Source organism: Schistocerca piceifrons, chromosome 3, assembly GCF_021461385.2.
Source record: "Schistocerca piceifrons isolate TAMUIC-IGC-003096 chromosome 3, iqSchPice1.1, whole genome shotgun sequence".
Lineage (NCBI taxonomy): Eukaryota > Metazoa > Arthropoda > Insecta > Orthoptera > Acrididae > Schistocerca > Schistocerca piceifrons.
The window spans coordinates 234,254,854-234,281,942 of record NC_060140.1 but is presented as its reverse complement, the minus strand read 5'-3'; the positions used below and the strand labels follow the sequence as shown (position 1 = coordinate 234,281,942).

The window sequence follows — 27,089 nt, the reverse complement described above, 5'->3', positions numbered from 1 at the left end:
GTAACAGCTGCAGCTGGTAAAATTTCACACACGGGCGTTTGCGTGGAACATGTCAGGTAGCTGGCAGTGGCTTCTGTAGTTCCCTGCTCGCACGGGTCGTCGATTTCTTCGTGCTCCTGAACACGCTCCACTTTCACTGCTGACGGCCCCTGCCAGTTTGTTTTCTCTGCACCACATAACCAGCCAGTCTCACGCAATGTCTTATACCACCCAGCACTGTTTTGTATGTTGGACATTTTACCTGAAATTTGATACGAAATCGTGGCTGGACCGTACAGTTGACTCACGTTTAACTAATTCAGGGACATAAAACGCACAAATTTCTCCATTATATGCCATGTTCTGACACGCCTGCTCCCTAGTGGTGGCACTGCGTCTACTACGCATCTAAGCTCGGTAGATACTCCATTCGCAGATCCTTTTTTTTTTGGGGGGGGGGGCTTTATTCCCTACTTTCACGGCATGATAATCTGGATTTGTCAATGTCAGAAAAGAGGGTGCCGATTCTCTTCCTGTCGCCACTCCATCACCGGCATCCCCACCCTCTTCCTCCTCCAAAGGACGGAAATTGTGTACCCTGTTGTAACTGTGACCGGAATGGTCGCGGGGTTGCCGTAAACGAAAGCGCAGTGGGACCGAATGGGAGCGGCCTGCGAACAAACAAGACGGACGAACGGGAAAGAATGGACACATACAACGACAGACGACCAGGCATGACACCAAGAACAGCAACACGCAAGAAGCAACAGGGTCACAAGCGAAAACCTCACGATATCAACAACGTCCACTCGGACACGGAAAAAAACAAAGTGAACACAATGTCTGTAAGTGAGATATCGAGAGACTCACGCGAATATCAGACTGCCTCGCTGGGTGAGAGGCAGGCGCTTAAATTCATGATAGGGTAGTCGCTATTGGCCGCTGAGGCCATGTGCTCCACAGTGGTGCACTCACGTTATACACGGGCCAGGAGCGCTCGCAGCCACGGCTTACAGCGCGACGGCTGCAGAGACCTCTAGTGGTAATCGAGGTCCACGCCGTATGGCGCTGATTCGAAATCCGCGGCTCTCGGTACCAGATACCCCATCTGTTTGCGCCTAGTGTTATCCATGTGAAAGTGTGAGAACGTTTCCGAAATGTTTGCGAAGTGTGTAACTGAGGCAGGATGTGGGTACCAATCAGGTACTCACATAGACTGATTTGGGAAAGCGCCTAAAACTCAGATCCAGGCGGCCAGCACGTCATCCCTTGTCGTTAATCTGTCTGATGGATTTGATTCAGGTCCAGCACTCCTTCCACGAATGCCACAACCAGCGTGCTAAAGCTCGGCTCGGCTCGGCGGGTATCCAGTATACAGGTTGTCAGGCGAGCCACAAGTGGTGGGATATTTGTCTTGACGGTTGCTGCTCTCTGGTCCTTCAGAGTGCTGTGCTTGTTGCTTGCCTTGGTCTAGGCCTTGGCTGGCGCGGGCATACTGCGATGAAGGTTGATTCACAGGCACTGATACGGTGTCACAGCAGGGCCCTACGATAGGCTGCCCCTCGGGAAGTGGTGCGTCGTACGTAGCCTCTCCTTCTCAAACAGACCTAGTTCAAAGCGAAAGTAAAGCATGCATTGCACAGGGGAACTTGTGTCTTACTGGCATAACATCTGCCCCTGTCTTGAGCGACTTCAAAGCCCCCAACCCATAGTGAAAGTGAAGGATGCCTGGCACAGGGGAGAGCTGTGCTGCGAGGAAACACAATGTCTGTGGTCCCATTTTCCAGCGACCTGTTTTTCCAAAGTCGGATCCTGAGCAATGTCGGTAAGGGTGCCCCGCTGGGTCCTTTTAATGGCGTGCACTGTCACGCCCAGAGGGCAGTGACGTCTCCTCAGTTTGATTAGGTGGATCCAGACCCAGGTACGTCTAACTCACCAAGCCACGGATTGAGTGGGAGCGGATCCCTAGTCATTGTGGTGGGATCTCGGGACAGCAGAGGGTGAAGGACATATCTGCCTCTCCGGACTGCAGGGTGCACTTGCCAAGGTGGGATGGCTGAAATCGTCGATGACGATGCCGCTGAAGGTGACCAGTGAACTGGCAGTGACCAGTGAACTGGCAGTGGCACGCTAGTGGCTCGACTGCTGGGCGAGCTGTAGTCCTACGCTCGAGGTGTGTATAAGAATGGACAAAACCATAAATTTGATGCCGGAAATTAACATATGAAAGACGATAGGAAACAATAGAAGGTCGAATGGACACCTGCAAAGAATAGGTACTGAAAGATTAGCAGTGCGACTAAAGAACTACATACAGGAATGAAAATGAGGACCCGTAAAACAACGGAAAAGATGAGAATCGTTACAGGGAATGAACAGCCTAAAACAGGAAGTGAAGAAGAAAAAGAAGAAGATTAAGAAGGACAAGATCTGAGAGGCGTAACAAACGATTACAACCCTGAAATTCCTTTTGGATGCAGCCGCGAGAGTAAACCGACGATGGAAGGATTCATTCGCGGTAAATAGAACTTTTTAAGAATATTTCCTCTTAGAATGGATGGAACAAGCATTATTCGCGATAATTTCGTAGGAAGTTGATCAGCTGTCTCCAACAGTACTGCATTTGTTTGCAGTTTCTTGTCTGCCACTTTTCACTGTCATTTTTTCCTACTTTTTCAGGGAGATGACGCTGCGGTTGTCGTCGTCGGAAAAGGCGCTGTGCCCGGAGAGGCATTGCTGGTCTGGCGGCTCCTTTGATGAGGGCCGCCGCTTGTCCATAGAAGCTTCCGGCGAAGACACGGGAGAGGTAATGTACCTCGCTAGCTGAACACACTACTCTACTTTTGTTATTTCCCTCACATGTATAATAAAAAAGGCAACTATCTAGCGTTCTGCAGTTTTACTCGATACAGTGTTATATCTCACAAGTAAACCTACCCAACGGATATACTTCGATTTCGATCAGCTTTGAGCATGTTGTATTGTAGAGCAAAATAAGAGACACGTCTCTTTTTATACGTGCCCTTCCGGCCGTTAAAGAGGTGAAACACCCCCTTGAAAAAACTGTATTTAAAATTTTAGAATGAATACCCTCGAAACGGTAACAGACATAAAAAAATTTCAAATAAATGTTCTGTGCTATGCTTTTTAATGTACGCTACAACAGCTACCCCGATTTGTCGAAAAAGCCACTTTTTTATATTCCCTCCCCCCCTTACTGTTTTGTTTTTCGTTTCGACATTTGACTAATAGCAAAACGTATAGCATCGTTAATTCCAAATTCATTAGTAGATAGCGAAGTTGTATTCCAAAGATACATTTGTCATAAGTGAACTAGAAATATCTCTATATTGCTGTATGCGCGCCAGGTTTCTGTCCGCTTCAGTGCTAATTGTCATGATGAGCTTTTAACAAGTCCTTCCCAGATAAATATGTTCTGTATACATTCATTTAATTTTATGCAATATAAAATATTTTGCGTTGCATTTGTGTTTTATTTTTACATTTGGTGTATCTTTGTTATTTTCAACTTACAACCTCTTCATATTTAATTATATTATATTTGAAACTGTTGTAACATTATTGTAAATCTGTACAATAATGAGAAAGGCACAAAATTGTTCAGGTCAAAAAAATGCTGAATGCACTTTGATATACGGGTATTTCCAGCTTAGTTCTGAAAAATTCGTCTTTGGAATACCACTCATCCTTTACCATTGATTTGGTGTTAGTGTTGCTACACGTTTTGATATTACTCAAACGTCGAAATGAAAAACAAAATAGTGGAGGAGAAGGGATTTCGAAAAAAATAATTTTGGATAAATCTATCAATGTTGAAACGTACCGGTACGTTGAAAACCGTGGAACTTTGATTTGATTTTTTCCCATATGTGTTACTGTTTCAGCGGTATTCATTCAGAAATATTTAATTCAATTTTGAGTGTGTTTCACCTCTCTAACGGCCGTACGGAGAGATATAACAAAATCTGTCTCACTTATTTTGCGCCGTCTAGTGTGGCCGTGCGGTTGGTTCTAGGCGCTTCAGTCTGGAACCGCGCCGCTGCTACGGTCGCAGGTTCGAATCCTGCCTCGGGCATGGATGTGTGTGATGTCCTTAGGTTAGTTAGGTTTAAGTAGTTCTAAGTTCTAGGGGACTGGTGACCACAGATGTTAAGTCCCATAGTGCTCAGAGCCATTTGAACTTATTTTGCTCAACACCACAACGTACTCAAAGCCGATCAAATCGGAGTGTATTCTCTAGGTAGGTTTCCTTGTAAGTATGAAATCCCAAAGCTAACAGAGGAATGGTGCTGCTAAGTACAATGACCTATTTAACCGGCTGTTTTGACCATCCAATTATGCAATTTCTAGAGGCTTAATACAACTTAATACAACAGGATAATTAATTACGCACAGAATATGAAATTCTTCATTTGGACAAATGACTTTTAAATTATTATCACCTTAAAAAGTATCCTCCGCTGTAAGTTAAAGGTAGTATGGTCACGCCATGAGAAGCCCACTGTCAGAAGAGCGAGAGGTACGCACGGTAAGAGGAAACTGCCATGAACGCATGCGCAGTGTGAATAACGAAGTCCTATAGGCAAACACATCAAACGTCACATTGAAAAGGTTCATTCCCACATTTGCATCGTTCCGTGATGATCCCTGACGGCTCGTAGCGCTGTTGCCAGCTTTCAACTGCGAAGCGCTGACAGCTGCAGGCGTAAACAGTAGCCGACATTTTGCCGTACGCACGTTTATAAAATCGCTCTACGTTATTGGTTGAGGTAGATTGGCGGCGAAGGTGCCGCCTGCAACTCTCAGAGATCAAATCACGCCGACTCAACTACAATGGTGGTTATTAGTATACAGGCATATGGTTATTAGTGGGAAAAAACGTGTTTATTTACGTATTTTGTATTGCAGACTTTTTTCAAGTACAATTTATAACAAATCAAAACAAAATACATTCTCATTTCTCCATTAGATTTAGGTTGAGCATTTAAAAATTTAAAAAAGCGGTCTTTCGGATAGGAACTGCAGTTTCAGTGTAGTGTTTTTCATATAGAAATACAATTTATGTATTACATATCTTTGGAAATAATTGTCTTTGAAAAAAAATGCAGTCATGCATGCTAACATAAGACAGTATCATATGCAATCTCATAAGGAATGGTGAGAAATTTTGTTAGGTGCAAATTTCCTGTGACAATCTCCCACAAACACTTCCAATCATGTGGCACGAGGGAAAACAGATTTTCCTAGAAAGGCTTCAACATACACAAAATACATATTAACATCATACAGTATCTTTATACAAGAATCATCAATATATCAATATAAGCCTCATCATTGGAGTGAAGCTCAACACTGCACAGAGTGCTACTGCACGAAGAATTTTGGTGTATCACAGTATTCGAATCCAGCTAAGCAGAAACGGTAAAAGGAAGAACAGTATCATATGCAATCTCATAAGTAACTGTGAAAAAATTTTTTCGGATGTAAAGCTTCTGTGACAATCTTCCACGAACATCTCCAATCATGTGTCACAAGGTAAGACAGATTTTCCTAGAAAAGACGCAACATACACAAACTATTTATTAACATCATACAATATCATTATACAAGATTCATCAATATAATCCTCATTATTGGAGTGCAGCTCTGGGAATGAACACTCATGAAACATCAATATTCAATCATTGTTCCAAAAATTTGGTGCATCACATTGCATGAACACTCATTAAATGTTCTAACAATACTCTTATATCTAACACAAAATGTGGATAAAATTATCCTTAATCCTAAATCTTTATAGCCAATCTGCCTAATTTACCTAGTACACTAACAGGAAAATGTTCATAAAGGCGTCCCAGGAAACAGTGTGAGAAGTGTCAATGGTGTTTAGTATACCACATAAGTTGCTCTTGTCATACTTTCTATGTAATGCTGACCTGCACAGCTTTATGGATGGCACATTTCACACTTTCATGTGCTTCTATTTATGAGTACAATGTCTCGTTTGGATACAATGAGACTTCGGTACATTGGTTCTGCAAAATATACAAAATGGATGAGTATATGCAATGGGCATGAGTTATGCAAGAGTTATATCAAATTATAGCACAAGACGGGGCATGAATGGAAATGCCGCGCGGCTAGGGCCTGCCGTCGGGTAGACCGTTCGCCTGGTGCCAATCTTTCGAGATGATAAGGACAACACAACACCCAGTCCCCGAGCGGAGAAAATCTCCAACCTAGCCGGGAATCGAACGCGGGCCGTTAGGTATGACATTCTGTCGCACTGACCAGTCAGCTACCAGGGGCGGACAATGTTTAGTAAAAGCATTAGAAACAGTTGTAGCAATGGCTTTTCGTAGTGGAGTGAAAGATACAAATTTCGAAGTTAGTTCTACAGCAACGAATTCTTGGAATGGATACACATAGATTAACAGCTGCCTTATGTCTTAATTTCATGGGTACAGTGGGGTACAGAGGGATAATGTGAGATGCTGTAGAAGATTTGCCTTTTTGACAAATTCCGGAAGTCGCCAAAAATCGACGAATACGCTGTTCCATATTTGTGAAATAACAGTTCTGTCGTAGAACCAAAACGCATTTGCGAGCATTCAAATGGGCGTAGCTCAGTTGTATACCAGATTAATTAATTGACAAATTCTTCAGGTATGCGGAGAGTCCAATTATCGCTGCCAGGGCGAGCGCGACGAAACAGAATGTTATTGCGCACGATATAGTAAGTTCTGATTGTTGTCTGGCTTGTGTCACACCACAGACGTTTGATCTCTTTCCGGACGTCGTCTTTGCTCTGCACCCTGGCGATGTCTTTTAATGATGCTGAAATAAAATTTTCAAAAACTGCCTGTTTAATATAGAGAAGGCTGAAATTAGTTTGACAGAAATTAGCGGCGATTTCTTGCTGGTTACTGGACAGTGAACGTAAAAGTGTATCTGCTACAGTATTCTGGGTTTCTAGGATTTGGGCAGTCGTAAAATCAAATTCCTGCAAATAAAGTTGCCAACGACTAAGTCTGTCATGTGTGAATTTAGCTGATAAAAGAAACTGAATAGCTCTGTGATCTGTGTATGCTGTTGCGAGTTCGCCGTAGAGCAAGTAACGAAACTTACAATTAGTGAAAGCCCAAACAACACATTTTGTTTCGAGTTCGGTGATAGGATAATTTCTTTCAGCCGATGTGAGGATGCGACTAGCAAACGCGTTGTTTTTCTGAAATATATCGACACCAAGAGCAGTCTTGGAGCTTTCTGCAACAATCGAAAAATCATTTATCGGGTGAGGATGTGATACAAGTGGAGCGTTAAGTAAAGCATTTTTTAGATTGAAAAACTCGGACTGTACTTTGGCATCCCACGACCAGATAGTATTTTTACCAGTAAGATGACATAAACTAGGGGTATCTAGTGCAGAGTGATGTATGAAACAGCGAAAAAAATTGATCAAACCGAGAAAGCTGCGAAGTTGTTTTTTGGTAGATGGAATTGAAATTTCACGGATTGCTTGTAGTTTCTCGGGTTCAGGCGTTATGACGTCTGCCGAAATTACGTGACCTAAAAAATTTAATGGATGTCTTGCCAAAATGTGATTTACTGAGGTTCACCGTAACACCTTCTGTAAGAAAAGTTTGCAGTAGCATGTGAAGAACAGAATTATGTTCCAACCAAGAAAGTTCTGCAATTAGAATGGTGTCAATGTATGTGGTGATTCTGTCTTTTAATTCATTTGGAAGAATAGTATTCATCGGATGGATGAATGCAGCGTAGCTAATTGTTAAACTAAAAGGCAATTTACATAATTCGTAGCAGTTACCGAAACATATTTTCTGCCATTACGATGCAGTTGAATTTTCCAGAATCCAGATTTTAGGTCCAAATAAGAAATACTGACGTTCCGTGAAATTTTTGCAAGAGCTGTTTCAACGTTTGCAGACGATCGGTTTCAGTAATGATGATGTCGTTGATCTGACGTGAATCCAACACAAGAAGAAGTGAGCCGTGCATCCAACACAAGATGAAGTGAGCCACGTTTCTTCTTAACAATGTAAAGAGGGTTAATATATAGACTAACGGCTGGTTCAATGATACATTGGTCTAACATAGCCTGAAGTTCTTGACTGACTTGATCTCTGTAGATGAGAGGAATGCAATAATGATTTGCGTTAAATGCATTATGCGCTTTTGCTTGGAATTGGTAAACAAAACTGGACATGGTTCCTGATACATTATTAAATACTTCAGATTGCTGTAAAAGGATATTCTGCAACTGTTGTCATTCATCGTCGGTCGAAGCTTTACATTCATTTACCTTACTGTTGATCGTCTGCACAACGTCGTAGTCAAAATTATCAGGGATATTGTTAACTACGGAAATAGGTGTCTGTAAAAAATGTTATATGCCAGTTAGTATTCTTAGATGCTGAAGTGACCTCTGCTCTGTTAATGTCTTGCTCCTCAGCTGACAAAGTATTGTGAAACGTGACAACTAGTTGCGCCGGCCGGAGTGGCAGTGCGGTTCTAGGCGCTACAGACTGGAGCCGAGCGACCGCTACGGTCCTTAGGTTAGTTAGGTTTAATTAGTTCTAAGTTCTAGGCGACTGATAACTTCAGAAGTTAAGTCGCATAGTGCGAATCAGATCAATATAAGCAATGACTTCTTAAAGTTGATAACAACGTCATGTTCAATAGGGAAATCCATGCTAAGGATGATGTCGCTTGTTAAGAGGGGAACGATCCAGAAATTAGCATGAAATGTGTAATCAGCAAGTAAAAAATATAGGTGTGTTTGCTGTTTCACAACTACTCCCTTGTTGGAGACCGCACACCGAACTTTCGTTTTGCCAAGTGGAAAGGTTGTTGTTGTGGTCTTCAGTCCAGAGACTGGTTTGAAGCAACTCTCGATGTTACTCTATCCTGTGCAAGCTTCTTCATCTCCCAGTACCTACTGCAAACTACATCCTTCTGAATCTGCTTAGTGAATTCATCTCTTGGTCTCCCTCTACGATTTTTACCTTCCACGCTGCCCTCCAATACTAAATTGGTGATCCCTCGATGCCTCAGAACATGTCCTACCGATCGATCCCTTCTTCTAGTCAAGTTGTGCCACAAACTCCTCCCCAATTCTATTCAGTACCTCCTCATTAGTTATGTGATCTACCCATGTAATCTTCAGCATCTTCTGTAGTACCACATATCGGAAGCTTCTATTCTCTTCTTGTCCAAACTATTTATCGTCCGTGTTTCACTTCCATACATGGCTACACTCCATACAAATACTTTCAGAAACGACTTCCTGAAACTTAAATCTATACTCGATGTTAACAAATTTCTCTTCTTCAGAAACGCTTTCCTTGCCATTGCCAGTTTACATTTTATATTCTCTCTACTTCGACCATCATCAGTTATTTTGCTCCCCAAATAGCAAATCTCCTTTACCACTTTAAGTGTCTCATTTCCTAATCTAATTCCCTCAGCATCACCCGACTTAATTCGACTACATTCCATGATCCTCGTTTTGCTTTTGTTGATGTTCATCTTATATCCTCCTTTCAAGACACTGTCCATTCCGTTCAACTGCTCTTCCAAAGGTAGGACTGGTATTACCAGCGTTACATTTTAGAAATGCTGTTTCATTTATCACTGTTACAGGTGAACCAGAGTCGATCACTGCATAAAATAAATACAAGCCAATTTTAATTTCAACTATGTGATTAGAAGTATTCTTTTGAGTTTGGTGTCTCTCTTGTAATAGTGTGTCCCTAATGTCGTCGAAAGTGATAACGTTTTACTGAACGCTATCATGAGTAGCAGAATGACACAGTTCGTTTTTAGTTGAACAGCGTCGGTAGTTTCTAGTCATGTATTACTAGTGCGCTGATTGGTGGAAGAGGATTGCTGTGGTAGATCAATTATTTATACTCTGTGGTTGTTTTGGTCTGCAGAAAGCTGCGGCGGATGGAAACGAACATCAGGTTCATTAAGAATGAACTGAGACTGCTGAGACCGATTGTGATGAAAGTTGTTGTTGCCGAATTAGCTTAGATTGGTGGTTATTCCCTTTGTATCTGTGGTGAAAATTACTTTGTCGTTGATCGCTTTGATGTGACTGCGACCATTGGCTTGTGTGGGAGAAATTATTCCTTTGCGGTTGCGTAAAATTATTAGACTGGGCTGTACTGGCACAGTTGGGCGGTGGCACATTGACTTTCGGTTGAGCTTGTAGACCGTATTGTTGTTGAATATTTCCGGGCTGCTGCGGTTGCGGCAAGAATCGCAGCTGGAAACTATGACTGTTGGCGTCGCAATTCTGATATTGTTGCTGCTGCTAAACAAACCGGTTATCAAAATGTTGTCTCTTATTAAAATGTCCATGAAAATCGTTATCGAAACGAAATATTTTATTTCTGTTGTTATGGAATGGGCGGGATTGCTCGTTGTAACGGAATGAGCCGTTACCTTGATTGCTGTTATTAACGTTCTTACTCACAAATGAGTAGTTGGACTGCTGAATTTCTAATAATTCTAATGTCTCTGAATGCTGAAATACTTTCCTTTTGCTGTCCGGTGAGAAGGGAAACTCGTAATGAACACGGAAGTTTTGAGTGCGTAATTGTATGAGCGCAGATTGGCTATACTGTTCGGTCAGGTACTGGTTTTGTTGGACCACATACTCAAAAACTGGGTGAAAGTGGGAAAACTGGAGTGTTCACCTGGGTAAACTGATAAGCTGGTCTTTAATGCCTCGCTGAGTCGTTTCCGACCAATACGCAGATAGAAATGCATATTGGACTCTTCGACGGAGTGACGTTGTCTTGCTATGGCTCTCAAACGCGTGGAAGTTTCTCCCTCTAAGAGGCAACAGATAAATTCCAGCTTATGTGTCACTGGCTAGTTTGGTGGCAGCGAAAATGAAAATTGCTGCACCCAATGGAAGGGGATGCAGGTCTGTGCTGTTATTTCTAAACATCTTGAAATTCTTTACAGACAGGAAATGTTTATAGTCGAATCCTTCGTGTTGTAGATTTTGAGGTTTGCATCAGTGTCACGCACTCTTTGTAGTCTGCTCATATTATTGTGAGGTTGAAAAGTAGGTGACTGTTGCTGCTTCAAGTTAGTTTATGCTAGCGAACTGTTCATCATTTTCGTTATTCCGTTTAACCATCCTTTCATTATTCTTATTAAATCGTTCATTGAACATGTGCATGAGATTTTGAAGCGTCGCTTCCATATTACTTTGAATTGATGCGACGGGTGTCACCCGTGTTGTGCTTTGTGCTGTGGAGACATCATCTACAACCATAGACGCCTCGTTTGTTGCATTCTATACATAGTTACCGTTCATCAAATGTGATAGATTTTTAAAAACAGACTGAGTACTTTGCACTACTGTGTCCTCAGACACACTATTGGCATTCTGATTGACTGCGCAAGAATTGGAATGTTCATTGGCCTGATTCGGTAAAAAAAAAATCCTGTTCTAACACCTGCGAGTTAGGAAAATCTACCTCAGCTTCATCCGCTATTCCGGAATCAACAGTCTGAGCACAGGGTAAACTAGGTGAAATCATATTGTCAACAAACTGTACATTATTTTGTAAAGCGGAAATCACGTTTTCAGTGGTGCTTCGCAACTGTTGCACCGCAGAGTGGTTACTATCATTATCAACGTTGCTGTCAATAATCGGAAATTCGCCCATTTCGGTATGTTTCACTGTCAGATTACGCGCCGGAATCTTAACACTTTTGCGCGGCATCGTAAATGAAACACAGGGTACAAAGTCAAATACAAAAAATATTGAACAATCAGATCAATGGAAAACAAGGCGGAGCATAAGAACGTCGATGAACTGTGGGAGAAATTTTGTACAAGTTAGTAAATTGGGTTGCGCCAAAAAGTACCTAACTACTGTTGTTGCTACAGAGTGGTTGAGAGAACAGAATATATACACCTGACTATTTTAACATCAAAGCTTTCACAAAACGAACGAGTGCGAGAGCTGTCGCCAAGAGTAACGTTCTTTAAAAAAAAAATACTTCTTTAGATTACGTTGAATGAACGTCTGAACTGTAGAATGGATACATAACTCAAACTATCGTGTAGCGTGTTGTAACTGCAAGCGGTGTGCTCATTCATTCATTTCCATGTCCGGTCAGCATTTCCAAAAAATAGCAGCTGCGATAGCTTTGTCATTTCCTTCGTAAGCATCTTGTATTGTGCAGGGGGTTGTCCAGGAGGAGGTATACAAGTAGGTGGCTTGGGTCTTCTTCAGCCCCGCAGTCGCAAAAGGTGTCAGCGCTCACTGGAAGAATTCCCCATTTCTTCAGGTAGGTCTTGCATCGGAGAACGCCAACTCTTAGGCGATTGAGGGACCTCCATACAGAGTATTGTAGGTTTGCGCCAGGGGCTAGTTCTTCTTCTGGTGAGACGTCTACGGGCAGTGAGCTCTTCCATGTTGTGAGACGAATTGCCTCTGGTGCTCCCTCCAGTGGCGCAGACCTAGCAAGGAAACTCTTGCGGGATTTAAGGCGGGATCTTGCTGCCATGCAGAGGATGTCGGCGGTCATTCTCCTGCTTTGTTCTCTCATTGTCTGCAGCAGTGGCCCTCCGGGTGTTGGGTGGGGCTATTCCAACAATCGGATACAATTTCTGCACTGGTGTTGGCTTCAAGCATCCTGAGACGAGCCTTGCAGTATCGTTGACCGCAATATCGACTTGCTTAGCATGAGCTGAAGGATTCCACACAGGAGCAGCATACTCAGCGGCTGATACACAAAGCGCAAGTGCAGAAGCCCTTAGGAGGTGCGGATTGGCTCCCCAGCTGCTGCCAATCAGCTTCTTAAATATCCCATTTCGAGCAATGACCCAACTTTTGCTGCGCTTCCTTGTTTCGTAAGTGGAAGGCGCTCACTTGATTTTTACTGGAATTGGGCTTCAGGTGGTTGGCATCGTAGTACTTGGAGAGTTCATCCATTGATCGAGACCGTTTTCCCTCTCCTTCTTTAAAGGTTGGCCCCTGAACAGCTACTGCTGTATCATCGTCATAGATGAAGAGCCTGGTACTTGCTGGTGTTGGCTGACCATTTGTGTAGATATTGTACAGTGCTGGAGCGAGCACGCTGCCTTGGGGGAGACTGTTCTTCTGCGTTCGCCATCTACTGCTCTTACCCTGTAATGAAACTTGGAATCTTCTGTTCTGAAGGAATGTGCTAATAAGGGACGTTAGTTGGTAGTCCTTAGTAAGGTCATACACTTTCTCTAACAGTTTCCTATGATTCACAGTGTCGTATGCAGCTGTTAGATCAGCAAAGGCGACTACAGTAACATCACCACGCTCAAAACCGTCCTCGATGTGCTGGATTAGATTCAAGGTCTGACTACAGCGTGATTTGCCAGCACTAAAGCCTGCTTATTGCGGAAAAAAACTTCACTTCGAGGGTGGCACTGATTCGGTTAAATACCAGCCGTTCTAATATCTTAAGGGTGTGGCATAAAAAGGAGATAGGTCGAAAATTTTTTTGGATCGTTTGGTTCCTTTCCAGGCTTAAGTATTGCAATGACTCGAGACTTCAAATGGTTCAAATGGCTCTGAGAACTATGGGACTTAACTTCTGAGGTCATCAGTCCCCTAGAACTTAGAACTACTTAAACCTATCTAACCTAAGGACATCACACACATCCATGCCCGAGGCAGGATTCGAACCTGCGACCGACTCGAGACTTCCGCCACATTTTGGGGATGTGCAGCTGGGCGACATATGTGTTCATTAGGCTTAGTAGGACCTCCATCGTTTTACAGCCGAAATTCTTTATCTGTTCAACTCTAAGGTCATCGACACCTACAGCCTTATGCATCTTCAAGCTGGAGATGGTAGCTTTCAGTTCAGCCGCGGTGAAGGGATCCCCAAGAAAATAATGCTCTGATTCTGGGTTGCGCTGGAGAGCGACTTTGGGCGTCCTTCCTACTATTTTGCCGTTCTGCAGGAGCTGGGTTGCCACTTTATCAGGAGTCACACTCGTAAAATTGTCTTGTGATTTTACAGGGTCGTCACACAGGTTTTTAAGCAGTTTCCAGGTCTGTCTATTGTTCAGCTTCATGTCGAAGTTCTCTACCAGATTACTCCACTTGGCCTTGCGAGTTGCTGAAATGGCTTGCAGCAACATTTCACCAGCTTGGATCGTTTCTTCTGTAAATGGATCCTCTTCATAGAGAGTTTGGTATTTTTCTAACAACAGTTTGTCGTCACTGGGCATGCCTGGAACATACTGAGTCCTGCATCCTGCATCCTCGAAACTTGTTGGACGCATTTGATGAAGGTTTCGTACATTTCAGGTTGCGGTGGAATGTTTATTACTTTTGAGTCAAGCTCTTCACTGAACTTCTACCAGACAGCCTTCTTGAAGTTAAACCTCCGCTTGAATGGTACCTCTTCAGGCGCTACTACAGGATTCACAGTGCATATGAAAGGTCTATGTTGGGTACAGGTGGTGGGCTCTCCTACAGTCTTCAGACACTGTACAGCTACCTTTGAAGAAACAAAGATGTTGTCAACCTTGTATCCTCTTTTCCACCTGCCACTTAAAAGTGGGTGGAAGCTTCGGATCATGGGTCAGATCAGATGTAAGTCATGAACCTCAGCCCATGTTTCTAGACTCGTTCCGTTTGTGTCGGTATCTGGGTACCCCCATGATGTGCTTCTGTGATTGAAATTGCCTGTGACAAAGTTCACGTCCTGATCGTTGAAGTTGGCTGGTGTTTTAATGCTCAAATTGGTATCGGGTGGTTCGTAGACCAATGTTACACAGAAGATTGGAGTTCGCACTGTGAGGAGCTCGATGTTGTCGTCTTCAGTCAGTGAGGCTGATGTGATATACACGTTAGGTCTGGCACTGCACTATTTGTCGTGAGGCCTTTCCAGTGTTAATTTCATACCAGCAATTCTTGGACGGTTTTCAGTACTTCCTCTGTGTGTTTCATGGACTAACAGAGTGTCACATGCATATTTTTGCCATAAATTTGCTACTGAAACTATTTTCTCTTGAGAAAATTCCTCGATATTTATGGAAATAAAAACAACTGGTCTTGAGAAAGACCCATCAGAATGCAGTCCATTTGAATGAAGACCGGTTGTGAAAGGATCTGCTGTTAGCACGCTTCGTAGCGTCTTCTGACCTTCCCCAGGGTACAGCAGATTGCTACTCATTTCTTGGTCATCTCTTATTGCAATCTTCGAGGAGGTTCCTTTCATGTACCCGAGTGGTGTGCTTATTCAGTGTTACTGTTAGCAAAAATAGTGGTGTGCTTACTCTGTGTTGCTGTTAGCAAAAACTCTATACACATTGATTGGGCAATGCAATTTCCAATACCAATAAAGATATACAGTCACTGCAAAATCACATTTAGCTCCATAGGCACTGAATCCTCTGGCCCTGTTCAAAACTGATAACCTTGGTCCCTGTGCACATAAAAATAAATTAAATTGTCTTACTTCTAACGCAGTGACGGTGGAACGCGATATATTCTGGTCTCTCATTAAAAAAATATGAATACTATCTACAGGCTCGGCAGCATGCAATACTGGCCATAATACTTGAAATGCACATGAAATTCTTCTGACTGATAAATGAGGACATTTAAGAAATTCCAACTTCTTTGAAAAATGTATCACCTGGGCAGGGAGGCGGTACTGATCGTGATGAATTACTAACACTGATTTGTTTGAAATTATAATGCAAGTTAAATTTGGCTTTTCAAAAACATTTGACACCTGAAGTTACATTGGCCAAAAACAAGAATATATCATATTTACTAACTGACCCACAAACAATTACATTTTTTACAGCAAGTATTATATAAGCTCACTAATCCAGCAAAAATGTAAATCATCAAATTACATATAGCTCTGTTAACAAATCTTAGAAGCATCACAAAAGCGAAATACCTAACTAGCCTTTTTATCAAGCAGTTTATGTACAGTCTGGGGTTACTCAACAATTACAAATTATCAGCCAACTTATCTATACTAACGCCCCGGCAAACCGAAAATCATAATTATTTAACATCTCTACCTTGCTTGCATGAAGACTTCTGCTTCTATGTTCTCGTAATTCCTACATTAATCTAACACTTGGTGGCTTCACAGAGCACACCACAAAAACTGCCTACTCCATCCTCTTTCTCTCACAGACAGCTACCTACAACTATGTGCCCAGCGCTTTCTTACTCCAACACTACTATCTCAGACCAGAAGCAGTATCTTTGGCTCTGCGGTCGTGCACAGTCAGTGATCCACATTATAAAGCCTATCAGAGACATACATCACTTATAAAATCATATACTAGTTTCCTTTTATTTTACGTTAATATTATTATCGTATTCGAGTACCACATACAAGTGTGCTCCAGTAGACTCCTTTCATCTGGTGCATAATTCTATATTCAGAAACTACATACCACCATCGATATTCTCCCTTCTGGCCACATAATGGCGATGAATTTTCGTCCACTGCCATGAATCGAATCACCTGTTTTGGGATTTAATACCATACCACAAATGTGCTTCACTGACCTTGTCTACCGAGGCATGTACAGCAGTCATTCAGTGTTCTGAAAGTCATTAGACAGATATCAAGAGTATACGCAAGCACTTTCATTTAGAATGCTTCTGGTGTTATCTTTTAGACTTTATTTCGTGTTATGTAATGGTCTGTACATCATAACACACTATATGGCTCTCATAAGAGTATTTGTCTCTAAAAGTGACAACATTACACTGCCTGATAAAAGAGAGAGGCACCCAAGAGGGGAAGAAGAAACGAAATGAAACTTCATTTGTTAAGAAGGTATGTGATGTTATCTCAGTGAATACAAAATCGATCCAAATTTACAAAGAACGCCAGGAGTAACAAGGTTGTGCCTCTCCAAAACACTGTAAGAATGGCACCTCTCCCAGGTCGCTGCCATACGTCAGGCAATGGTCTTCAAGGGTAGAGCAGAATCACGATTCATCACTGAACCCAATGCAATGTCGTTCATCAGCAGCGCCATTCCAGATGCATCCCTTTGTGTTGAGGTGTCAACGGCAGCCTACGCATTGGCCGATAATTCACTAATCTAGCTGTTGCTAGCCTCTGACCAATGGTACAGGACGACACAGAATGTCGCAAAGAGCCCATTAATTGCCGGCAGACGCAGATGTGGAGGTGTTATGTGCTTGGAGCACAATGCTGCAATCTTCCATTGTGATGGTCAGGCATTGTCTACTGGAAACCTGACGACTATAGTTCAATTCTTTTATCTTGGCGGTTCGCGCATGACCGCCCAGACGCGGGAGATTGCTGTGTTGCCAGTTGCATGCGCCAAGAGAAGCAGCGCCCTAGTATAGTTCGCAAACTTACGTTTAGGGGGGAGCGCGCAATTTATGAAGTAAAGCCACAACGGCCGCATTAACCCTTTCACTACTACAGAGACGTGCTCACCGCATTCCGCGCTGTGCGTGATTTTGTCATCACTGCACTGCTCACCTGTGCAGACACATGGTGTTTCGACTGCTTTGACACACTTTATCATTCGATTTCACAAAAACTGTTTGGTGCAAAAATTTGATTTTTACACATCTTCTTGACTGATACCTTCTCCCCATAAATGACATAATTGCATTAAACATCGAAACAAAATTATTGTGCAGCATTATATGTAGTAAACCATTACACGAAATTTTGAAGAGTTTTCAGGGTAAAAGTCCATACCGTATACTTTCGGTATGGTCGATATTAGTTGCCACTAAAAATTTCAAAAAATTACATTCAAACGAATAAAATTCATGAATTAAGACACTTCGATATTGTTTTTAAATAAAGAAAATATCAAGCACCGAATAAGGTTTGAACTCAGAACCCTTTGCTTAGTATCCAAACACTTAACCCATTGCACGAATGCTGCTCGTCATTCAATAAACTCTCCAGGAGGAGTTTCAAATATCACGCAAAATACCGACAAACATTTGGTATGACTATGAATTACTCACGTTTCGTCGAAGTACAATAGGAAATAAACAATTACCACGGTTCTTTATTGCGAAAAAGCGGTTAGTGAGAATGATACAAACACCTTTCCTTGCTATCGCCTGAATTAGAAGGCTTATTGCTTGTTTGGTTTAATTAATACACTCCTGGAAATTGAAATAAGAACACCGTGAATTCATTGTCCCAGGAACGGGAAACTTTATTGACACATTCCTGGGGTCAGATACATCACATGATCACACTGACAGAACCACAGGCACATAGACACAGGCAACAGAGCATGCACAATGTCGGCACTAGTACAGTGTATATCCACCTTTCGCAGCAATGCAGGCTGCTATTCTCCCATGGAGACGATCGTAGAGATGCTGGATGTAGTCCTGTGGAACGGCTTGCCATGCCATTTCCACCTGGCGCCTTAGTTGGACCAGCGTTCGTGCTGGACGTGCAGACCGCGTGAGACGACGCTTCATCCAGTCCCAAACATGCTCAATGGGGGACAGATCCGGAGATCTTGCTGGCCAGGGTAGTTGACTTACACCTTCTAGAGCACATTGGGTGGCACGGGATACATGCGGACGTGCATTGTCCTGTTGGAACAGCAAGTTCCCTTGCCGGTCTAGGAATGGTAGAACGATGGGTTCGATGACGGTTTGGATGTACCGTGCACTATTCAGTGTCCCCTCGACGATCACCAGTGGTGTACGGCCAGTGTAGGAGATCGCTCCCCACACCATGATGCCGGGTGTTGGCCCTGTGTGCCTCGGTCGTATGCAGTCCTGATTGTGGCGCTCACCTGCACGGCGCCAAACACGCATACGACCATCATTGGCACCAAGGCAGAAGCGACTCTCATCGCTGAAGACGACACGTCTCCATTCGTCCCTCCATTCACGCCTGTCGCGACACCACTGGAGGCGGGCTGCACGATGTTGGGGCGTGAGCGGAAGACGGCCTAACGGTGTGCGGGACCGTAGCCCAGCTTCATGGAGACGGTTGCGAATGGTCCTCGCCGATACCCCAGGAGCAACAGTGTCCCTAATTTGCTGGGAAGTGGCGGTGCGGTCCCCTACGGCACTGCGTAGGATCCTACGGTCTTGGCGTGCATCCGTGCGTCGCTGCGGTCCGGTCCCAGGTCGACGGGCACGTGCACCTTCCGCCGACCACTGGCGACAACATCGATGTACTGTGGAGACGTCACGCCCCACGTGTTGAGCAATTCGGCGGTACGTCCACCCGGCCTCCCGCATGCCCACTATACGCCCTCGCTCAAAGTCCGTCAACTGCACATACGGTTCACGTCCACGCTGTCGCGGCATGCTACCAGTGTTAAAGACTGCGATGGAGCTCCGTATGCCACGGCAAACTGGCTGACACTGACGGCGGCGGTGCACAAATGCTGCGCAGCTAGCGCCATTCGACGGCCAACACCGCGGTTCCTGGTGTGTCCGCTGTGCCGTGCGTGTGATCATTGCTTGTACAGTCCTCTCGCAGTGTCCGGAGCAAGTATGGTGGGTCTGACACACCGGTGTCAATGTGTTCTTTTTTCCATTTCCAGGAGTGTATAACATGAAGCAGTTGGTATAAAGAATGCTTTTTCCAAACCTTCTATAAAAGAAAGTCTGCTATCAAGACATTGCTTTTGTTCAATTACTTTATTTATGACTGAACGTTTCTAAAACTGAAGACACACGTCCGTACTCTGCACTGCAGTCGAGCTCTGGCAACGTCGTTCTCTGTTCATTGGCTGACAGTGTTTTGTGACGTCAGATGCGCAGAACGAACCTAAACTCGGCCGCCGTCGTAAATGACGCGCACTTTAGTATGTCTGCCCTCACGTTCCAATGCAGTCCAGTATCAGGCCATGTTCTGTCCCATCCAAATGCCGCACAAATCTGTAAAATGCACTATTTGACCAGCCCGCCCATTGGAGCCACAATGAGTTCCGTTTTAAACCCTGTCAGGTGCTGATAATACAGTCCCACACAACTATGCGGTATTTTCATGTCCTTCACAGTTATCTCTCAACATCTGACATTGTTCATGCTCTTACACATCCGACAAAGCATGGTAACGCCATTAAACATTAATATTGCTAATGAAATGTGGTAGCTGTTCTATCTTCCGCCGAGAATTTCATCTGTAATCATTTACATACCCACTGATGATGTGTACGTGTTGCAAGTTACACTGCAATCAAAACATGTCTTTTGAGTGTTTCACTCTTTTGTCAGGCTGTTTATATTGAATGAGTTATAAGAGATTATGTAGCTAACAATATCAAAGAGCATTATTGAAAATTGTGCTCTCGACTGTTTCTGTAGTAATCGCTTATAGTTAAACCCGTATTCCTGCTATTCTCATACATTCCCAGTCTCGATAAATAATAATTCATGTCATAAAGCTTCTCCTTTTGTCGATATTACCTTCTTTTTTTCTACATCTTCTTCATCTTCTTAAGACCTTCTCCACTAACTTTCTGAAATCATCTCTACGGCGTTTTGCCAAAATCTGAAGTATTTCACGAACGCTAACTTCTACAATTAAAATTTTGCTAGCGAAATGCTATTCGAGGTACACATTAGTATAGTTGCAACTGCTGTCAACATATTATTTTTAATGAAAATGAGGGTTTTCATATAACATGGTGCTACTTTCCTTCGCAATGTGACACTAAACAAATAGTCGTTCTAAGTGTAAAAGTCTATATGATGGTACAGTACCACAGTGTTTTGCAAACAGAAGTTAGTTAACACATACTTAAAACTTGAAAATGCAGGTAAGTAACATGTAAAACGATCATCCTCGTTCATAGTTTACTCCACCTGGACAGTGTGTAAAACATGTGCTATTGAAACTTTGCATCACTGTGGCATTGTTAATGTGAAAGGAAGAAGGTTAAGGAAACGGAGCACAAATTTTTAATAATTGTTGGAATGTGGTGCATTTATATTGGGAAAATCAACAGTTTTGAGAGGCTTCTCAGCATTGAGTATACATACAATTGTCAGTCAGTCAGTCCCTTTCTGAGAGAATATTCACAGTGTAAAGATTGTTGTATGTTTTATTTACCTTGTTGTTTATAAATATTCTTACCATGGTAGCAGTCTGCAGTTGTTAACTAAAAAAACTGTTATTCGAAAAAGCAGAGAACAGTTGTGAACTAAAATAAAGATTGTTATTCATGAAGCGCACTTTGTGAAATTGGACGTGGCTGACATTAAGATAATGTTTGATGGAGACAACTACAGGAACTGGAAATGAATGAAGGAAATGAGTCTGAAAATTAAGTAAAGCTATAAAGTGGCCTCAATAGCAAAAACGAGCATGGAAGACATTAATATTTGTGATGAACAAAATCCGAGTTCGAACAAGCAGTTGGAATTTGTGAATGATAAGCAAATTGCACTTCAGCGAATGAAAAATTTCGACGAATTATCCTCTGGGGAATCGACAGCGCTGCCAATTGTTTACAGAAACATGCTGAATAAATAGGGGTTAAAAGACTATAGTGAAAGGAAAACATTCTTCCGTATTTTTGAAAAAACAGTGAACGAATTAAAATTAGGAGGCACGACAGTGACAGAAAAGGAGAAGCTAAGCTACTAGTTGAGAACCTTGCTGGAATCTTTGAACTATATCAAGGACATGGTCGATGTTTTGAAGGAAGATCAGACAGTTTAACACCTTAAAAGTATAATTCAAGTTATGGATATAAATACAATGGTGGAAATGAAGGTGTAAAATCCAGTGCATTTCTTACTGAAAAGAAAACCAACATGAGCAATCAGGAGCAGTAGTGTTACAGATGTGGCAAACCAGGGTATTACAAGAGGAACTGACACAGGCCTAGCACATCCGACGGTAAGCAGCAGTTCAGCAGGTAGCTATATGAATCAGAGACAGTTTTTTCGTACCGAAGACTGTCTCAAATCCGAAAATCCTTCAACATGGCCGGAGGAACATTCAAGGATGTGAAGACCACATGGAGAAAAGAGTGACAGTGGATAGCCGTGAAGAGCTGCCTGATGCCCAACAGTGCAAGTGCCAGCTTTGACCTGCCACAGAGGTATCTGGCTACACTGAACGATGCAGACAATTAACAGCAAAGTGAGGACTTGCCGAAGATCCCAAGTCTGACTATGGAATATAACAGACCACAGACCATATTTTAAGTTGTGATGTGTATGGTTTTCCTGACAGATGTCTTAACGACATCCACATATTTACAGACAGCGCCAAAGATTGGGTACAAAATTCCATGTTCACATTGTAATCCATATCCATACTAATTGTATGGATTGTAGCCATGTATGGAAGTGAAACATGGACGATAAACAGTTTGGACAAGAAGAGAATAGAATCTTTCGAAATGTGGTGCTACAGAAGAATGCTGAAGATTAGATGGGTAAATCACATAACTAATGAGGAGGTACTGAATAGAATTTGGGAGGAGCTTGTGGCACAACTTGGCAAGAAGAAAGGACCGGTTGGTAGGGCATGTTCTGAGGCATCAAGGGATCACAAATTTAGCATTGGAAGGCAGCGTGGAGGGTAAAAATCGTAGAGGGAGACCAAGAGATGAATGCACTAAGCAGATTCAGAAGGATGTAGGTTGCAGTAAATACTGGGAGATGAAGAAGCTTGCACAGTATAGAGTATCATGGAGAGCTGCATCAAACCAGTCTCAGGACTGAAGACCACAAGAAGAAGATCCATCCTGATACTATAAATGCAAAGTAACTCTGTCACGTCCAAACCGCTGAACAGATTGAGATGGAATCTGGTATGGAGATAGCTTGAACACTAAGGAAGAACACAGGCTACTTTAGAAAGTTTGTGATTCAACATATTTATTTATTTGAAAACTAGTTATGGGGTGCCCCAAGGTTCGGTGCTGGGACCCCTGTTGCTCTTGATATTTATATATGACTTGCCAAACTATTTAACACAAGCTGATTGTGTACTTTTTACTGAGGATACAAGTCTCTTTATTAAAGCTCAGAATGAGACTGACCTTAACAGGAAAATTGAAACAACAACAGTTGAAACAAGTAAATGGTTCAGGGACAACAGCTTATTTCTGAATGAGAAAAAAACATTATGGATGAATTACAGACATGTGTCAAATAATGTGAAGCCCAATATAACTGTGAAGCTAGGCCAACAGAATATACTAAAAACGCCAAATACAAAATTCTTAGGAATTTGGTTACATGAGCATCTAAAGTGGGACAAGCATATAGATGTGCTCAATAAAAAATTAAGTAAATGTTGCTATGTATTTAGAATGCTCAAAAATTGCTGCGGTGATCAAACAGAATTGTGTACATATTATACATTTATGTATAGTCTTTTGCGATATGGTGTCATATTTTGGAGCAATTCAAGTCAGGCAAAACGCTCTTTTATTATTCAAAAACGAGCGATAAGAATCATAAAAGGAGCTGCACCTAGAGATCCATGTAGCGAATTTTTCAAGGAATATAAAATCATGACTCTTCCATCCATTTACATCTATGAAAGCACATGCTTTCTTCTTTAAACAGTGAGTTCCATGACTATACAACAAGACAGAGTAATGACTTTCACAGAGAAGTGCATAAGAAAGCCCAGTACAACAAGAATGCAATATACCACCCGAAAATTCTCTATAGTGCTCTTCCCTTAAAAATTAAAAGGATTCAGAAGCTGAGCAGTTTTAAAAGTGAACTCAAAAGAATGTTAATTAGTAATAGTTTTTACAATGTTAGTGAATACATGAATTCTTCAGAAAGATAGCGTGCCGTCACCTATCTTATAATTCACGCATATACAAACTTGTGTCGTGGGGTAGACTCTTTTATGTACACACAAAAATTAATTACTTTGTCAATATAGAGTGCTATAATCATAGTTTCTTGTTGCTGTCCATTATACACAGAATATATGTAACTTATTTGTGTTCTATATTGTTACAAATTTATATCATGTAAGCTATAATTGTTTTTGCCTATATATTTAATTCAGATTTGTTCACTGATATTTTTTACATAATATGTTGTTATTCATATTTTTCTGTATGTAACACATGACAAATCCCATATCATTGTACATGATAAAGCGGGTGCTCAATTAATCAAATCAAAAATCAAATCAAATAACACAAAATATGGAACAATAATTAGCCTTTGAAAAAGCTATTTACTCTTTGACTGTTGAACTTTATCATATACGTGAAAAAGCTTTTATTGTTTGATATGTTCTCTGACATACAATTCAACATAAAGAATACAATGCTTATATAACCCCCTATGTGTTTAATCCATACTTACATCCTAATATCACTCATGAGCGTGACACATTTTAGTTGCTTAGCATCACACGTCTCTTATATTTCCTGAGACATGTAAGATTCACATCAACAGCTTATTTTATTGTATGTTTATTTAATTTAAAAAATATAATAACGCAACAATTTGAAGGACGTTTTGATAGTGATTGGTCTTATACCGACGTTTGTATAACATTGTAATTCATTGTATTTTTTGGTAGAGAAAAGATTTTGGGGAACAATTCACATGTGGTTACCATTGCTGGCTCTCGACCATGGGGTCCCAGTTTCGATTCCCAGCCAGCTCGGATTGTTTCCATTCTCAACTCAGTGTGTGTGTTGCACACATAATGTGATTACGTAGGCTTTCCCAGCGTAATAAGTCGTGAAAGTCTCTTCGGGTTTGCTGCCGGATCCTAAAATCAACTTGACTCGACATTTCGGCGATCCAACTGGTCGCCATCTTCAGGAAAATGCTGCTTCTGCTGATGAGTCCCGCTGAGAACTTACACCAGGTTAAGGTTGCAAATCGACGTCCTTTATAGGTCACCGTTCAGTGCATGGCGCATGCGCCGCCCATCACGGTTTCTGCCTTCCAAAACAGGGAGGTGGCGCCGCCCTTAGTGAAACACTGCTTTGTCGTCATGTGCTGATCCCCACGTATTTTTTATTTAATGGTAACATTTTTGAACAGAATGACGGAGTGGCTATGGGTAGTCCTTTGTCACCCATAGTGATATGGCACTGAGGACTTCAGTTTGCAACCAACGTGCTTCTGGAGGTACGTGGACGATACCTTCTTCGTCTGGCTGAATGGACATGATGCTCTTAACAGATTTTTGGACCACTTCAACTGTCTTCATCCCTGTATCAAATTTACTATGGAGGTTGAAAATGATGGGATGCTTCCATTTTTAGACGTAATGGTTTATAAAAAACCAGATGGAACTTTGGGACACAGTGTTCACCGAAAGCCGACACACACAGATTGGTATCTGCATCCCAAGAGTTGTCATCCACCACACCAACGTAGTGGCGTCCTTAGGACTTTGGTACAGAGAGCATATGCCATTTCCGATGCAGACAGCTTAACCCAAGAACTTGAGCATTTGATGACTGTTTTTAAGGAAAATGGATACACCGAGAAGCAGATTCGTCGGGCTATGGAGTTTGGACCATCTCCGGAGGTGCACGAAGAGGAATATAGATCTGTGGCCTTTCTTCCTTATACTGGAGGCTTATCGTTTAAGATTGGACGAATTTTAAGGAATTTTAACATTAAGAGTGTGTTCCGACCACCTTCTAAGATTAGGGCTCTGTTCGGCTCTGTGAAGGATGATTTGGGGCTTAGGAAACCCGGGGTGTACAAAATTCCGTGTCAATGTGGGAAAGCTTACGTTGGCCATTCTATTCGCACAGTGCATGACACGTGTGTGGAACATCGCCGTCATACGAGGCTACAACAGCCGGAAAAATCGGCGGTAGCAGAACACTGCCTAAATGAGGGACGCAAAATGAAATTTGAGGAAACTGTTGTGGTTGCCAACACTTCCGGTTTTTGGAACAGTGTCTATAAAGAGGCGATTGAAATTAGGTTGGCTGATAATTTAATCAACAGAGACAATGGGTTTCCTCTTAGCAAAACGTGGAATTCTGTATTATCTCGCATCAAAACCGAACGTTCTTCGGTGCGGCCTTGATTGCGACATATCGTTGCCAGCAGTGTTTCACTAAGGGCGGCGCCACCTCCCTGTTTTGGAAGGCAGAAACCGTTATGGGCGGCGCATGCGCCGTATACTGAACGGTGGCCTATATAGGACGTCGATTTGCAACCTGGCGTCAGTTCTCAGTGGGTCTCATCAGCAGAAGCAGCATTTTGCTAAGATGGCGACCAGTTGGATCGCCGAAATATCGAGTCAAGTTGATTTTAGGATCCGGCAGCAAACCTGAGACTTTCATAATATTATCTTCATCAGCGTAAAAGTCGCCAAAGTGGAGTCAAATAAAAAGACTTGCAGCAAGTGTCCAATCAACCCAACGAGGGTCTCCCAGCCAATAAAGCTACATGCTCATTTCATTTCATTTTATTGATGCATGAGCACAGCTGTGAATAACAGCTAGTAACATATATTTGTGTGCCTTGTTGCTTTTTGTTTAGTTTAAAACTTATTTTCTGTTGTCTGGGTGGTGAAAGCAAAATAAATTAAAAAAGACACCAGTCGGGAACAAGCACAAATTCATGGACATGTGGTAGACATCATCGAGGAGGCAGTCGTGGCAGTTGGCAACATGAGCAAAATAATCAACAATGGAGTGACAATAACTGGTCACATGGTCGAGGTGAGCAGTATGGCCCAAGAGGCGATCGTCATCAAGGACACTGAAGCTTTTACGTCAGTTAGATAGTTACATGTCCCACAGAACATCTGAATGATTCTTTTATTGAAATGATGAAGACTGAATTTTTTAGTCCTATTCGTGCCACTACTTTGCAGGTTAGCAGTTCCGAAATAGAAATTCTTTCATGGAATAGAAGTAGTTGTCCAGATGAATTGATTTTAAGTTAGGTTTAAATCTTACTTTGCTACCCATCAGCCATTTCACGGTATTGCACAAATGATCAACAATCACATAACGGGACTGGCAGGTGGAGCCGAGTAATGGAGGTACAGCCCAGGATGTCATGTAATAATACTGAGTCAGTTAACAATGTATACATGGGTTAGTTATTGGATAGTAA

The 27,089-nt window shown here is 42.3% G+C and overlaps 1 protein-coding gene across 1 annotated transcript in view; it reads left to right on the top strand.

The window, feature by feature from the left end:
* LOC124788539 overlaps positions 1 to 27,089 on the top strand; it is a 573,870-nt gene that overhangs the window by 533,724 nt on the left and 13,057 nt on the right. Inside the window, exon 29 of the mRNA XM_047255809.1 lies at positions 2,659 to 2,785. Coding sequence (XP_047111765.1) covers positions 2,659 to 2,785 — 127 coding nt within the window. The remainder of the gene's footprint in view (positions 1 to 2,658; positions 2,786 to 27,089) is intronic.